Source organism: Lichenostomus cassidix, chromosome 21, assembly GCF_008360975.1.
Source record: "Lichenostomus cassidix isolate B80296 chromosome 21, HeHo_3.0, whole genome shotgun sequence".
NCBI lineage: Eukaryota > Metazoa > Chordata > Aves > Passeriformes > Meliphagidae > Lichenostomus > Lichenostomus cassidix.
In genome coordinates this window covers 3,883,767-3,899,968 of record NC_139501.1, presented here as the reverse complement: position 1 = coordinate 3,899,968, position 16,202 = coordinate 3,883,767, and the positions used below count along the sequence as shown (strand labels likewise).

The following is a 16,202-nucleotide window of genomic DNA, read 5'->3' as shown; positions in this document are numbered from 1 at the left end:
CCTTGTCTGCATTTGGAACAAGAGAAACTTTCCTGCAGGCAATGAGAGGGGAAAATCAGCATGGATGACTGAAACAGCTTGGAATTGCTCTGTATTGAAAATTAGCTTCTATTTTAACTACAATTTAATCCATACTTCTCTTTGGTAAATGTGCCGATAGGTGTTTGCCGCTTGCAGATTGTCACACTAAGCAAAACATCAAGTCAATTTGTTTTAAAAGAAATTGATTTGAGAGCATTAGATTCATCAGCATTCCCTTTTTCCAACTGAAAACAGGGTCTGAGTAATGACTCAATATTCCACCCCAAAACAAATCTTTAGTTTAACTTTTTTAAGTACTTGAATAACTTTTTTAAGCACCTGATTAACTTTTTAAAGCAGCCCATGGCTGGTAAGAATCTGCCCATCCATCACCACGGCACTTCCCATCAAACCACTGCCGAAATGTTCCCAAGCAGGAGCTCTGCAGACAAAGCTGTTTGTCCTGAGCAGACCCGCATCAGCTCCAGTGAGCAGATCCATCAGCCCAAATTGCCTGCAGATTGCAAAAGCCAAGCATCCTCCTAAATCACGCCACGCCATGTCCTGGTTGGAGAGCCGGCTCTCACCGGCACGCCAGATGCTGGGTGGTGAGAAGTGCCGACGTGTCGCTGCCTCCAGAGCCATTTGCTACAGCCTGGCAAGGGAGGCAGCTCTGAAATTCAGCTGTGCCCCATCAGCACCGGGAATGACAGCCTGTGGAACAGGCATGGTAAGGCATCCCCGCCCTCAGCCTGTGCTGCTGCTCCCACCAGCAGTAGCTGTTTTTCAACAGACACCTGGCAAGTGGGTTTTTTAATTGCATCCGAGGTTTGAAGGAGCTGCCTCCGGGGAAGGTCCGGAGAGGATGGAGAGGCTTCCCTGGGGAATGTGGCTGTTCACTCTGTACCATGTGGCTCGTGGTCATCGCCCTGTGCAGCACATCCTGTTGCAGGGAGGGGACTGGCAACCCCCACTGCTCACTCCACGGATGTAGGGGCATGGCACAGGAACTGCCCTCTGACTGCAAACCACCTCTTCAGCTATCTGACCAGGCAGGAATTCCCACTACGAGGAAGGAATGACACCAAAACCATTCACTAGGCACTGCTGCCTCCACTGCCAGACCCCCCTCAGTACCAAACTGCCACGAGGGCGGTCGTGGAGGTGAACCAGCCTTCCACATCAAAGGTGTTTGAACAAACACACTCAAAGCTTACATACTTTCCTTAGTTTTGCTTTTTAAAACGACAGTATTAGAGGTCTCCCTTTCAGCATGAAACAAAGAAATGTGACTTTCTACTTCCCACTCATTTTATTCCATGCTGACATTGCTGAAAATTCTATTTTTAAATAGAATTTCTTTCCGATGATGTATATTGGCAATCAGATGCAGGCACAGCATGGTTTTCTGACAAGTTAAAATTCTACGGTATTTTCTCCTAAATAGTCTTATGTACTGATTACTTAGAAGAGCGAATTCCCTGCAAAGCTGTACCCAGGCACTCGGCTTTTGCTCCAGCTGATAAATGTAAGCAATAAAAATATGTTCCATTCTACAGCAGTGCCTATTAAAATGTAAACACCACTGGAAGATTTTGAGCAGGCTACAGAAATGCTTTATTCAAAAGCAAAAGGCTGTCTGAGGCTGCCAAAACCTGGCACGGTGCATCCATCCATCAGACAGTGTTCCACCAGCAGTCAGTGGGACAGTTCCACAGGGGTCAGACTGGAAGCACCGGTGCTGAGGCTTTCCCTACTCAGGCTCCAGAAATGAGGAGTTGCCTGGGAACAGGACATCAGTTCCATGGGTGCACCAGCACCCCTGTTCTGCTGGGCTGAGGGGAGAATGGTGGCACTGGGTGCTTCCCCTTGGCCAGGCTCGAAATAAGCTCCTGCAAGAGCTGTGGGGAAGCAAATGTGTCCCATGTCGTGACAAACTTGCCTGCCTCTGAGGTCAGAGGTACATCTACAGCCTGCATGAAGCAAGATGCTGATGAATCAAAATTCACAGTGTCCCTCATGAATAATTCACTGAATGCGTGCAAGTAAGTTATAGCAGTGTAAATATATGTATGGCTACAAACAGATACGTATATATGGAAATTAACGCAGGGAGGGCTCAAGTTACCCACAAGATAAAGTACCAGTGACCTAAGGATGTTTGCTTCATACAGCTCAGACATGTCAAACTGTAACTAAAGAAACAGCCTGAAATTTATCAAACCATGGTGTGAAGCTGTCCTCGTACCTGCTCACTCGTGACATTACAAATCCTCCTCATTTATTTGTATTTGTTTTTTTCCTCAAGTCTTCCTCTCCCAACCCATCACTGTGGTCTGACCCTGCTCCAGGCTGCCAGCTGCAGTTCCCCACTGCCCACATCACCACGAGCCATCAGCTCAGCACCACCTCATCTATACTTGGCAGTGAAATTACACAAATAACGATTACCATGGTAGGCCAGCAAGTGCATTAAAACCCTGGAATTCATATAAACAACAGAAGAACCTAAATGACAGACATAGGTGCAGGGTCCATCGATCATCCCTTTCTCCCTCGCAGCAAGAAAGGTGGGATCACATTAAAAATAGAACAGACACCTGCAAATAGACGGGTATTTATATGGAATATTGTGACAACTGTCATTTCACATTAGTCAGCAAGATCCCACAGGACTTGGAGAAGTATTAACTCTGCTGCATTTTTTTACTGGCAAAATATAATAAAATACACCTTTCTTGATGGCTTCCTGGTGAGGATTGCTCCTCTCCCTGAAGTAATTCATGAAATAAGGATGTTCCTCCAAGTGTCTAGGTAGAAAGCACTTCACTTGGGCACCAGAATATGGAGAGAGGGGGAGTTTTTGTGATTCATCACTTGGGACTTGTCTGTGCTTTTTCAGGATGTTTTGGTGATGCCAAACTCAAAAAATGACCATAAATGACCCAAAGCCAAGGCAGACTCAATGCATGATATCTGATTAAGAACTCAAATTATGATCCCCAAAATGTGAAGATCAGAAAAGGACCATGCACTCCTGAAAGCCCATTTCTTGAACAAGTTCCTAAAGGACCTCAGGGAGGAAAATACCAAAATCCAGAGCCAGAAATACTTCTGTTTATTTACAGCAAAAACCCTTTACCCACACTGATGAAGCATTTCAAGGTCTTGCTTGTTACCCTGAGCCTCATGCAATAAAAATAAGACTTTTGTGAAGGTCCTAGACGCTCCTTTTACTTAGTGAAAGACATTTACATCACTGGAAGCAAAATGTATCCTCAACCGCAACGTAGCTCCTGTCAAAAAACACACCATGCCCTACATTTTACCATCATCACAGTTAATCATTTATACACCTTGCAGAGGCACGTGGTACTTGCTGAGAAACAACCAAGGCCCGTTGTGTATCCCAAAGAATATGCAGCAAGTGCAGGGAAGGTGAACAAGGTCAGAGAAAGAAATACCTTGGATACAATCTCTGATGGACAGGGCTGGAGAGACAAGAGATGATGAATAAGGACACAGAATTGGGAGGGATGAAGGGAATTACAGAAACCAGGGTGAAATCAGGACAAGAACACGTCAACAAGGCAAAACTCAAAAAACTTTATGGTGAAGAAGAGGGTCTTGAAACAGATGCAGAAAGAGCCAAGGCGCCACCCATGGGTTCCAAAGAAAAGGTGACAGAATTGGGATGACAGGCAAAGAGAGTGCTGAGTGCATTAGTGGTTCAAGGGGAGCCACTGGAAGGAGAAGGGCATGATCAGAGCATGGGAAGGCTTTCAGTAACAGCAGCTGAAGGAAATGTAGGAACATCCAGAGCCTTCTGGAAAGAGCCACAAAAATGTTGTTTTAAAACAATTCGCACAAGAGAAGAGGAGGAACTGCCCTGATCACAAATACAAGGTAAAAAGTACTGTGGCACAGTGGAAGGAGGAGAACTGATCTGCCTGTCATACAATGCCATCAGAAGCATTTTATAAACACACATTAAAATTCAGGTTCTGTTTCTGAGTGCTCCTCGCTGAGGGAACTGGAGAGGGCATGGCCTTGACTCATGTCCTGGCTGGCACCGAGGTCCCCAGCTGTGCCAACTCAGACCTGTGCTCCGGACAAAGGCCATCTGTCAGCGGCCTCTGACACCCCAATTTTCCCCCTGCCTTGTCCCTGTGTCCAGGGCATCTGGGCTTGTTTGTACCAACCACGCTGCTGTTGAAGCACAGCCTGTCACACAGCTCCTTGTCATCTGGGCTGGGAATTGGCTCAGTGATTCAACCAAGCTTCCCTCCCATCCCATCAGTGGTCAGGTGGGATTTATGTCTAACCTCAGTCATCACCTGCCCAGCAGAGAGGGACAAGCTACCTGTCCTGTACTCTAAAGGGCTTGGAGCAACCTGTCATGGTATTCTCAGCCAGATGGAAGAGATCCAGCTGTGGGCTCCTAAAAGACAGGGGATAGAGCCAACATGGCCATGCATAAAGTGGTTGACCAGAACAAGCGATCACCCCTCGGAGCATCATTCCCAAGCATGCAGCAAGCTCTCCACCTTTGCCCATCTTTAAATCATGACCAACACCTTTTTGGAAGATAAAGGTACGACAACTGAATTCAGGCATCTGTAGGTGGAATTTTCCAATGTATGCTCTGTGGGCCAGATGATCCCAGCTGCTCCTCTTGACCTTGCAATCTGTATTTTAATGAATGTGTCCTCCTGGTTACAGGATATCAAGGAACATTACAGCTAACAATCCTGTGCTTGGGGGTTTTCCTCCTAGCATGGACGTTCAACAACTGTTACACATTTTTCTTTGATTTTTGATAATCTAATGTGAAAATCACAACCTATCCCCAATCCACTTCAGATTTTGTTTGTTTAATCAAGGGTTCAGCAATTTCAAAGGTGTTTTTACAATTCAAATACTGGGTGGTTGCATGCTGAGCTGATCCTTTGATATTTGAAAAGTTCTCCAATGCCAACCTCACAGTTTTAATCTTGCTGGTATTGAAGGCAATCTAGTTGATCTTATAGACAATTCTGATTAAATGAGCCTTTTTCTCTCTCCAGTTCTCACAAAAATATATAAAATATTTACAAATATGATACAATGAACTTTATGTTCTTCTGCTTAGGGCAATGATTGGTGCACAGGTGGCTGACATTTCTTAGTCATTAAAGAAACTAAACCTAAAATTCTTTAAAACTATTTTATTCAATACTCTATGGGGGTTTTCCTCTAACAGCAGTCACTGCACAGGTCTCATAGGTTATATACAAGAGTTATTTTTGTGGGTAAAAGACAACAAGAAGTCAGTAATTTTTGGCAGACAGCCTTCACTGTTCTGCTAGCACAAGCGCATCCAACTGCTGATGAGCCTTAATGTTTCCCTGATATTGTTTTCTGCTATAAAATGGAAGATCTAATCTATGCTGAAGGTCAGTCCCCACCAAAGACTGCAATCAGTGATAGCCTTCATAAACTCACTGAAATCTGTAATATTGTGCAACATCCTCTGCCCTGCCATAGCAGTGGCTCCATCAATGTGTCCTCTGCCCAGGATGCTGCAGAGCTGCAAGTGCCTCCACTTCTGCACTGCTGCTTGTGCACGAGGAATAACTGATCCACAGATCACACCAGAGCACGTGGAAGCTGCTGGCACAGGCAGTATAACCCCACACACACTTCATGAAGAAGGATAAAGCCTTGCCAGTGTTCCCCAATGGCCCCCACCTCTGACATATACCTGCACTTAGGGCAACAGCAGGAGAAAATCCATCCTTTCAGTGTTCAACTCTAAATGCACAACATCTTTTTTAAAAAAGCGTAACTAAAACCTAGACTTCTCACCACACCTTGGAGTCAGGCCATTACGAGGTACTTTCAATGAGTAATTCAGGTAATTAAAAAGTCAAACATACAATACACAAGAGGTGGCATCAGTCAGTCACTGCTCCCTGGCACGGTGCTCCTGATTCTGGCCAGTGCTCATGAGGGCACCAGTGCCATCTCCTGCCAGCACATCGTTGTGGCTCCATGATGGCTGCAAAGGGTTTTCCACAGAAGCCTCAGCCTGGCTCATGTTGGAGTGTGTTTCATACCAACATGTATAAAGTATGTTGGGTAATTGCTGCTGGAATTCAACATGTGCTGTATCTCATCTAGGAGATGCAATTTACTGGCTATATTCCAGTAAAATAACTTTATGGCTTTCTGTCATGATAAATAACAGTTTATAGCATAATGGAATTAATATTTACTTTGAAGCTATGCGGTCTATTCAAATAAAGTTGCTATATTTAGAATCATCCCCATGCCGCTGGGCTTCTAAGTGCTGTGAATTGACAAGACAACAGGCAAATATTAAATTCTCATTCCCTCTAGCCATTAATAAACCTTTAGATTTTGGGTTTGTGATTGAAACCCTTCTGTGTATTTTATGCAGCTATGACAGTTCAAGAAGTGTTAATTCAAATGCGGGACAGACAAGGCAGAAAGGGGTTTTGGGGTCTGGGAGCTCCCTCTACCTGCCCTAAGAATGGAGACAGGGTAGGATGGTGGGTCTAGACCACCAGGCTTGGAGCTCAGCAAGTTTCACAAGAAAGTTCATGATTTAACACATAAAAACTGATGATGTCTTTGTCATTATAAATGTATTGTTTATTATTCCAACAAGGAGAGAGATTAAAGGGACACTGAAGTCTAACCATGTCTCTTCTTCAAGGGCATGAAGGGAAGTACACAGGAGGCAGGAAGGGAGATGGCATTTCACCTTTTTAAGCTCAAAAACATGCTTCCTTTTAGTAGGAAAAGGCTAAAATAAATTGTCCTCGCTGTGGTAGGACATTACACACGCAATGGAAACCTGTCCCCAGGGACAACAGTGAGCCTGACCAACAGAAGGACAAGGAAGGGCCAAGCCATTGCTCCCATCATGCATGCTCAGAAAGAAGTGCAGCAAGAGGATCAGGCAGTGCAGCAGAGTCACAGGCGTTGCAAATCCCCCTCACAGTGCTCCAGCACATTGGCGTCGCCTCATCCTGCTTTTATTCAAAATTTCTTCATGGCAACAAGCATACAAAAACTGCAGGCAAAGTGTAACCATCAACAGAAACGCCCACGCAGTATCAGAGAGTGTCTGGGGTCAGACAGAAGGCAGAATCTTCCCAAATATATTTATAGTGCTCTAAGACGCTGCAGTCCGCTGGAGCACGGGGCCTTTTAATGGAAAAACACCACGTATTTGTTGTGGCAAGTGACAAGGAGCTGCATGGTGCTGTCCAGCATGGGAATGCCATGATCAGGGCTGCCATGGGTCAGTGCTGGCCAGAGCAAAGAGGTGCTGGGACACCCAGCCCTGCCACCAACACACCCCCCAGCAGAGGCACTGGGACATGCCCCAACAGCCCTGAGGCTTTGCACTGGGATGTCAGAATCTTTACTGATTAATTTGGATGCCTGAACTCTTCACCTTAGAAGAGTTCAGAGCTACTGTAGCTCGTTGTGAGAATTCAGCCAAACATTAAAGCAAGTGCTGCAGTTACAGATGGACGTGGAGCCCTGCCTGGTGCATGGAGCTGGACAGAGGGACTCCAGCTGTGTGGGGAGCATCACCACAACCCTGAGCAGAGGGGTGGCAGAGGGCTGGGGTCTGGCTGCAGCTGTGTCACCAGCACCCCCCAGGATGGCAGCAGGGTCTCTCCCACGCGGAGCACGCTGCTGATCCCTGGCAGCCACGCGATGGCAGCAGAAATATGGGAACACCGGAGCGGACGAGCACATTATCCCACCGCTCCAAGGAAAAGGTATTCTGCAAAGACGAGGCAACTGCTACATGTAAGCCAATGTCTGCGACGGTTTTTGGACAAGCAGAGAGTAGAAGAACAGTTTTTCTCCGCGAAATACAATAATTCACACTTTCTGCTTTCCCGATATTGCCAACAGGGTCACTCGGGCTTCCCTGCTGTAGCATTGACACTACAGCCGTCTCCCCTGGCAACTTCAATCCGACCTACAGCAGACACAGCAAGATTCAGAGCACAGCTTCTGCTTCACACTAATTCCTGGGTCAGATCCCGGCTGGGATCCAAGAGAACCCCTTGCTGCTGGCACTGCCAAGCCCTTTCTTGCTCCCCTCCGTCACATATCCTTTTCACTTCACCCCAGGATACTAGTGGGCAATTAATGCTTTTTATGTCCAGAAAGTATCCAAACACTCTCTAAGTAATTCTTATTTTGTGCATATAAAAAAGAGGAGTAAATAGCATCCTACAAAGGGGTGGCCATTTAAACATGCTGGATAAGTCCACACTCTAAAATCCCCTTTTGCCAGGTTCTGTGTTTGCTGGGGACAACATCAGCTTGTGTTTAGGAACTCCAGCACCTTCAAACCTTAAAACAAGACCCTGCTCTCCCTGCTCCCCCTCCCCACGCACACCTTGGTGAGCAATATCCCACTTTCCAACAGGAACTCAGGAGATTAAAATGCTTAATGCACCCCGACACATACGAAATTAGCAGCAATACAACAAATGAGGTTTGCCTTCCTGCCCAACACACAGCAAAATAAATAAATGAAAAGGAGCTCACTAAAAGCCAGGCAGGGAAGGCAGAGCCACTGAGGTTCCTCGCTTCCCGCGGAAGCCCTTATCTCCGTCACAGCCCACAATGCAATTACAAGATTACAAGGCACATGCTGCTCCAGCATCTGGATCCTCTGTGCAACCACAGGGATCCCTACAGAACCAGGAAACCTCTTAATCTTATGAGGAAACGCGTGGATTCTCCTCGCAGTGCAGCTCCCACTGACCCCTCTCCAGGCATCACCTCCAGAGACAGACGTAGTCTGGAGTCTGTATTTGTCCACACACACACAGAAAGGAACTGTGTGGTCAAAAAGGTAAATGCTGACCACTGACTCTTGTCCAAAAAGCACTGATGTTTATTTTGTTTTGCTGTAAACTGTCTCATCTACATTGCAAACCCTGGGATGGAGTCTGTCCCAGCACCCCTCCATTCCCATCCTAGTCCCCAGCACGTTAAGCCCAGACCACAGAGCCAGCAATCCAATCTCCACATATTTTATTCTCAATATATTTCATTTCTGGCCACCGATCTTTAGATCTCCTATTGGATTTTGTTTTTGTAAATGGATTTTCCCACAGAGGTGGCAGAAAATAGATTTAATTTCGAATTTCTCTAAACTGAAATAGTCAATATAAATGTCAATGTGTGTTTGTGCCATGCAGCCCGTGAAGCAACACAAGCCTCCCATTTCAGAGAGGTGCAGGGGGGCCTGCCAGCTTGTTTTGTGTCTGTACACTTGCTCTAATGCTTTCTTTCATAAGGATGACTAAAAAATAGAAAAGTGTATCTATGAATTTATTAAAATTTTTTGTTTCACTGTGTTGTTTTGGGGGTGCAAAAAGCAGTACGATGCCTAACAAAGCAAGCAAGAGGCAAGCTTCCCTGCAAGCAGAGGATTCTTCAAACTGACATCCCCACAGACCCATCACAGAACTGTCTGGATTGGAAGGGACCTCAAGGACACCCTGCCACAGGCAGGGACACTTCCACTACTGCAGGTCCCAGGTTCCCTCTCTCCCCCCAGCACAGGGTGTAGCTGCAGCACCAATTACTCAACAATTCCAATCTAGCCTGCTGCTAATGTCATTAGTCCGCAGAGATCCTTTTGGAATCATTTACATCGAAACTGTCTTTTTACATGCTAAATGAAAAATGCTCAGAGTTCAGTGAATGGGATTTGAATTACAACCCTACCACATGTGGCTCCGCTTTATTCACGCTATTTATTAAACAGGGGAAAAAACGGTGATGCACTCAATTACAGAGCAATTACCTGTGCGCTGCTGCAAACCTGTTGCCTCGTGCTGCAGGGACAGTGGATGCCCTTGACTTGGGCAGAACTTGCCTGCAGGGCACTTGCCAGGCAGAGCATCCCCCAAAGCCCTGATCTCAGCTGAACCTTCATTCTGAGACACCCAGATACCAGGAAAACTTTTACTGATGAAGTTAAATAAGCCATGACAATTAAAGGATTAGGAATGTTATGAGTCTCATGAAGAATAGAATCTCCTGGACAGGTACAGGATGTTAGAGAAAGATGCCAAAACTCAAGAGAATTTGCTGTGACTTTATGTTACTGCAGGAGAATACATCAGGACCCTGATATACAAAAGGATTATTGATATGTGTGTTCCCTTCTGAAGAGACTCCCAGGAGATCCATTCCGGATTTACAATAATCCATACTCCCCTTCAGAAACAGCAAAACAATGCTCCCATTTCCCAGGACTGCCTCCAACACAGGAATCGTTAAGATGCCATCACAACCCTGCATTCCAGGTGCCATAAACACCAGCTGAACAGGAATAAATCCCAACCACAGCTCATGAGCAGTCAACACCTCCACATTACTGCACCAGAAACTGCCTGTGATGCCCGTTGTGGAGACGTGTGCACTGCAAAGGTGAGTGTGCCACAGCAAAGGTGGGGAGATGCTGTTGGACTCCATGGTCTCTAATGAGCACAGGAGGTTAAGGGAGAAGCTGGTTATAAAGGAGATCAGTCAAATCTCAGGAGAGGTGTCAGGACAATGCCATTTGCAGCAAAGATGAAGAACAGGTCGGTGTAAAACTGCCCCTCCTCGGGAACAGTTTCTGCCCTGTTTGTGTTAATGTATGCTCACCTGTGTGTCATATTTCCAGCAAGCCTCTCACATTAAACTCTCCTTTCTCCTCCAAAGCTATTCCACAGTACTTCTCTGGAATGCATTAAGCAGACTGACTGAACAATGCGATCCTAATTAGTTTGCAAACTGCACAGATCATCTCTGAGGGCGAGCAAAGCCCGTGTAAATTAAAGCGAATTGGCTCAGGCTGCCCAAGGAATCACTCTCCAGATTAGGGCTGCTCCAACGTGCCACCTCCAAGGCTGCTCCCACCCTCCCATGACAGCCAAGCAGATTTCACCCACGACAGCAGGGAATGGAGAGATGTAAAACCATTTTGCAGTTCAGTATTCCATGCTGGGTTATTTTGCACAGTATAGAGGAGCCCACCTGGTCATTTACCAAAAGGAAAAGTCTGATCCTTTGCAGGTGCCCCCAGACCCAAGCTGCAGAAGCCACTGACACCATCCCCACCCTGGTGACTCAGGGTGGTCACAGGGATGCTGCCAAAACCCAAATGCTACAGAAACCTGTGCAAAGTTTTGATGGTGATGTCCCAGGGTTTACACAGTAATTGAATAATCTAAAATTTTCATTCCCGTCCTCATGGACTAATCTGCAATAGTGTTAAGGGACTGTTATGATATTAATTAAATACAAGTCCTGCATACAAAATTGATACTTTGCATCTCCATCTCCACAAGGGAGTTCCTCTCTTAATAAGACTGAAATCAAGTTTTACTTTTTTGTTGTTTTTTTTTTTTCTTTAAGGAATTCATAAGGATTATCATATTGTACCAAGACAACAAACACCCAATCTACAAGAGAACAAGGTATTTCAAATACAGCAGCTCTGGTGCTTGGAGTGGGACTGTGGGCACAGCTCTGCCCCAGCCTTGGGACAGCCACTCTATATAACCACTTCTCAAGCACTGAGGTCTGGAGAGACTAAAATATCCTCAACACAGGATAAAGAGCAGCAGGATCAGTGTCGACCTTACAAAGTGCAGACAACGAGAGGGAAATTCACTATAAAAACATGACCTCGTTTAAATTTTAGCGGCAGTTTACTATGAATTCACGTGAAGACACAGTTACACTCTCCTGGAAAAGTTCATGCGCAAGAAAAGGCACGAATGCATCCTCTGAGCCAGCAGAGCAGCGCCATCCGGAATCATGGCAAAGCTATTCCAACACTCCCCTTACTATTATTTATTAGTTAAAATTTTTAATTATGTGAATTGATTAGGAACACATCACCAGGGATCCTAATTAATTAGAATTTTAGAAAGGATCACAGACCGGAGATTCCACAAAGAATTGCACAAAGAGGTGTATTAAGGGAAAGGCCAAATTAACTTCTCCTTTCTAGTTTATCCAGCCTTTTCTAACAGGACTGTGATCAGGTTAACCAAGTAATACCCAAACCCCTCCTGCACAGTAATGCTAACCAAGGCAACAGCTTGAGGATTTCAGGACGTATTCATTTAACATCCACTTGGTTAAACAGTTTATTCCTCCTAATCCTTATTTATTTAAATGAGTGTTTTCCTACTCCAATTAGTTTATTCCTTATTTATGGCCTAAATTTGCTTTAGCTGCTCGCCAAATCCTTCCTGGTTTTGATAGACATCAGCATCCCTGAGGATCTAGTGTAGACTTTTCATTTCAAAATACATTTTTTTCTTTACCCAAAACTTGGAAAGACAAAGCAGCCATCACAGTCACAACACTCAGGAAGGAATTAATTATTAAATCTTCTAATACAAATCCCTATTCAGAACTGGCTGGTCAGTAGTTTCCCAGGCCAGCATGTTCCTCCTCCCTGCCTCTGAGCTGCCATTTCCAGAGCAATGTTTGGATGCTATTGATGCTCTTGGCTGTCGGCTCTGCAAGTACTTTTCCATCAGTGCGACAATGATCCCTATTTATCTTCTGGCTGCAAGAGTCGCTGAGATGATCTGGCAGTGCCACAAGGCAGACAGTTATTTCATGCCCTGTTAAACCCTAATGCGGCTAACTACGGTATCACTCCAAATTTGAAAAAAGACTTTTTTTTGTTATTTTAAATCTGCTGCCTACGTGTCCAAGTTGAGAACATTGCTTTCATTTAGAATGGTATCAGAAATCTAAACCCAAAAGGCTGTCTGTAAAGTACTATGGTGTACTGATTGAGTAATTAATTAATAAGGTTACAACTACATCATCCTGCCAAAGAAACACCTGGAGATCAAGAAAACAGGCTTTTTCTGCATCGTTCAGAACAGAGACTGGCAGTGACCACCCAGGTGCTGCCTGTGGATGAGAGGGCACAAGTACCTTCTTCAAAATAGAAAATCAGATACTAAAGGGCTCTCAAGCTGGATAAGGATGTAGGAATGAATGGCCAAACCCTGACGTATCTAAATCACACAGCAAATAGTTTAACAATGCATTTACTAAGTGGTGAATGTGATCAGCCAGGGGGAGAAACCCTGAAAGCTGTGCTTCCTCCAGCTCCCACGATGTGCCCATCTGCATGCTACTATCCAGAAGACGCACTTCAGTAAAACAGAAATTAATGGGTTCAGTGCAGGGCTCTTTGAGCTAAACATGATCACCACCACCTCCATGCAGTCTGGCACTAAAGGGCTGGATAGCTCTGTCTTTGGAATAACCCTCCGGAAAGTCCCATTTATTTCCTCATGTACTCGTGTGGAAGCCAAGGGTCATCAACAACCTCTTGCTACAGGTAAAGGGGCAGCACAGGGTCTAGTGTTCTGCATCGTGAAAGTTTACAGAAGTTAATTAAATCACACTCTGCAAACCCGAAACAAAAACAAGGCACCATTTCTGTGATGATGACTTTTTTTTTTTTGTGCTTGTCATAATAAAACATTGTTATTGGATGTAAAAATTATGGAACAAAGTTATGCCTCTCTGGTGTAATATAATGCAATCCATTTAATACTATTTTAAACCCCAAAACCTCATTAGAGCAGACAGAATGTAAGAATGACAAATGGGCTAGGAGGAAGCTGGAGCACGAGATGAATTCTGGGCACTCTTCCCCTTCCTGCTGCTGGCGCTGACTTTGGGGATGCCCAGGGAATGTCAACCACCAGCAGCACGTGGGGAGCATGGGGTGCCTGTCATCCCAACAGGAGGGTGCTTAGTGCCTTTCAAAGCATCTGCCAAGACAAGCCTGGGGGTGAAGCTGGAAACCTCAGCTTAGCCCAAAATCCAGCCTAGAAGCTGCCAGACAGGTCTGGAGATATGGGTGAAGCTCTGTCTGTCATGGACACCCCAATTACCCTGACCCTGGCCAGGCTCACAGGATGTCAGCTATAAAATCAACCCAACCTGCACAAACAAACACCCGGCAGCCTCACACTCCTTGGCCAAAATGACACAGCTGAACACTGCAATTACACATTTTAACAGCCTTTGACCACTTTGGCCCCAAGTCTGATATCCAATGTTGGGAATATAGCCCTGCTGCCTTAGGAATGAGCTGGGCACAACTCTGCAGGTGGGCTTCTGCTACCAGAACATATATTGCCATTTAACAAATATAGAACTTGCATAAATGTACTTGTTATCCACACCTGTGCAAACCTTTGACATCAGAAGTGACCAGGGTGATCAAAATAGATCTTTCCTCATGCAGACGGAGGTTAAAAAAGAAAAGTGGTGTCAAACAATGGCATATTTTACAACAAACGGGCTTGCTCCAGAAAAAATGCCTCAGGTGAAATCACTTGTCTGAATGTGTCTGAATGGCTGAATATGATCAGCACAGCAAAAGTTCCCTCAAAACACACATGGATTCTGGGCCGAATTCAATAGATATTCTACCCTTGCATACTGCAAGACCAACACTCCATCAGCACACAGAAATTACAGCAATTGCTACCAAAACCCAGCTGGGATTTGTGAGAATCAAACCGGACCCATTCAAGCTACCATGGTTACAGAGTGCTGTGCAGCCCACTCTGAGGTGTCAGGTTGCCCTCGGGCAGTGCCTGTTACAAAAAACAGACTCTACCAGAAGATGCTCAGTGTGGAGAAACTCTGCAGTCACACAGCCCAGCTAGCACAGGTGGATGGGGATGCTCAAAGCAGTGACAAAGAACAGGTGTATTTGTTGGGGGTAAGGGGAGTTGTGGTTTAACCCCAGACAGCAACTAAGCCCCAGGCCAGGGTGAGCAATTGGAATTTAGCAAATAGGATTTTTTCTGAAGGTGTGCACAGCCTTCGGTTGAGGTGTCTTGAAATGCAGTCGCCTCCCAGCCCAGCACAACCCACAGCCACCCTTGCCATGCTCCTACCTCCACTCCTTGCACCTTCAGCTTCATGTGATCCTCTCTGGTGGTCTTCCCGTCTTTCCTTTTTTTCCAGCAATATCCATCTTTCCTGTATTTCACTTTCTTTCTGTTGTACAGGATCATAGAACCATTCTGTGGTCTGAAAGCAAGAAACAGGTTTGGGTTACACAAAGCAACAAAACCAGACTCAAAGTGTCTACAGAACAACATGCCATAGACCAGCAAAGACTCCACTGAACAGCAACAGTCAGAATTTGGCATCAAATAAATGCTCCCCTTTTGTTACTGTTACCTGGCTGAAGTGATGTCTGCAATCTGCAAACTTTTCCATTAGGATCTTGTACCTAATGCAGGAACTGCCAGTGATAGGTTAAAGAAATAAAAAGGGGAAGTCTGATAAATTAGCCAACATTTCCACTGGATGTATTTTGACTGCTACATGCTGAAAATTAAAAAGAACAAAAATTTAGGGGAAAAAAGGATTGTTATTTAATTACAGACAATCTCTCTCGCTTGCTAACACACCAGCAGAACGAGATTCCAACCACCTCTAATGCTGTACCAGGACATGGATGTTGGCTTAAAATGACAATAAACAAGCAAAAAAAGAAGGGAACGGTAAAAGCAGGAGCTTATACATTGGTCTCACTGTTCTGCTTAGATCAGTGCTAGACAGGGAGTAACCTGCTCTCTTCTGAGCACCTGCTCAACTTCAAAGACACAAGAAAACGTTTTCCACTTAAAAACTATGATGACAATTTGAAATGTCCTTAAAGGCACCGTGATGCCCAGTAGACAGGAGCTACTGTAGTTTGGGTGCAGAGAGATTTTGCTGTCTGCTAAGCTGAGTCCCAACCAAGGCATGTCTGTTGTAACACTGAGAAATAACAAATACCCTCCAAGCTGGGAGACAGTGAGCATCCCTCGCCAGCAGCAGGGGCAGCAAGCATTTTTTCCACATATACACAAACATGTACTGCTTGTGACCAGAAACCCAAGCCCCATCCTCCCAAACTACACCTCCTCCTATCCTCCAGGTCCCAGCAGCCTGGACCCAGGGGCTTGGGGAGGCTGCTCCTCCTCTCTCCTCCTACACATCACCCTGAAAATAAACACTGGGGTGTCAGCGCAGCCACGGTATCTGTTTGACAGCACTGTAGATAATGCAGGATTAATTCAGCGGAGGTA

At 45.3% G+C, this 16,202-nt stretch overlaps 1 protein-coding gene across 11 annotated transcripts in view; it reads right to left on the bottom strand.

Moving 5' to 3' along the window:
• CAMTA1 (calmodulin binding transcription activator 1) overlaps positions 1–16,202 on the bottom strand; it is a 232,694-nt gene that overhangs the window by 136,109 nt on the left and 80,383 nt on the right. For all 11 annotated transcript variants that reach the window (XM_085080214.1, XM_085080216.1, XM_085080215.1 and 8 more), the window contains one exon: positions 15,018–15,153. In XM_085080214.1, the coding sequence (XP_084936340.1) occupies positions 15,018–15,153 (136 nt within the window). The remainder of the gene's footprint in view (positions 1–15,017; positions 15,154–16,202) is intronic.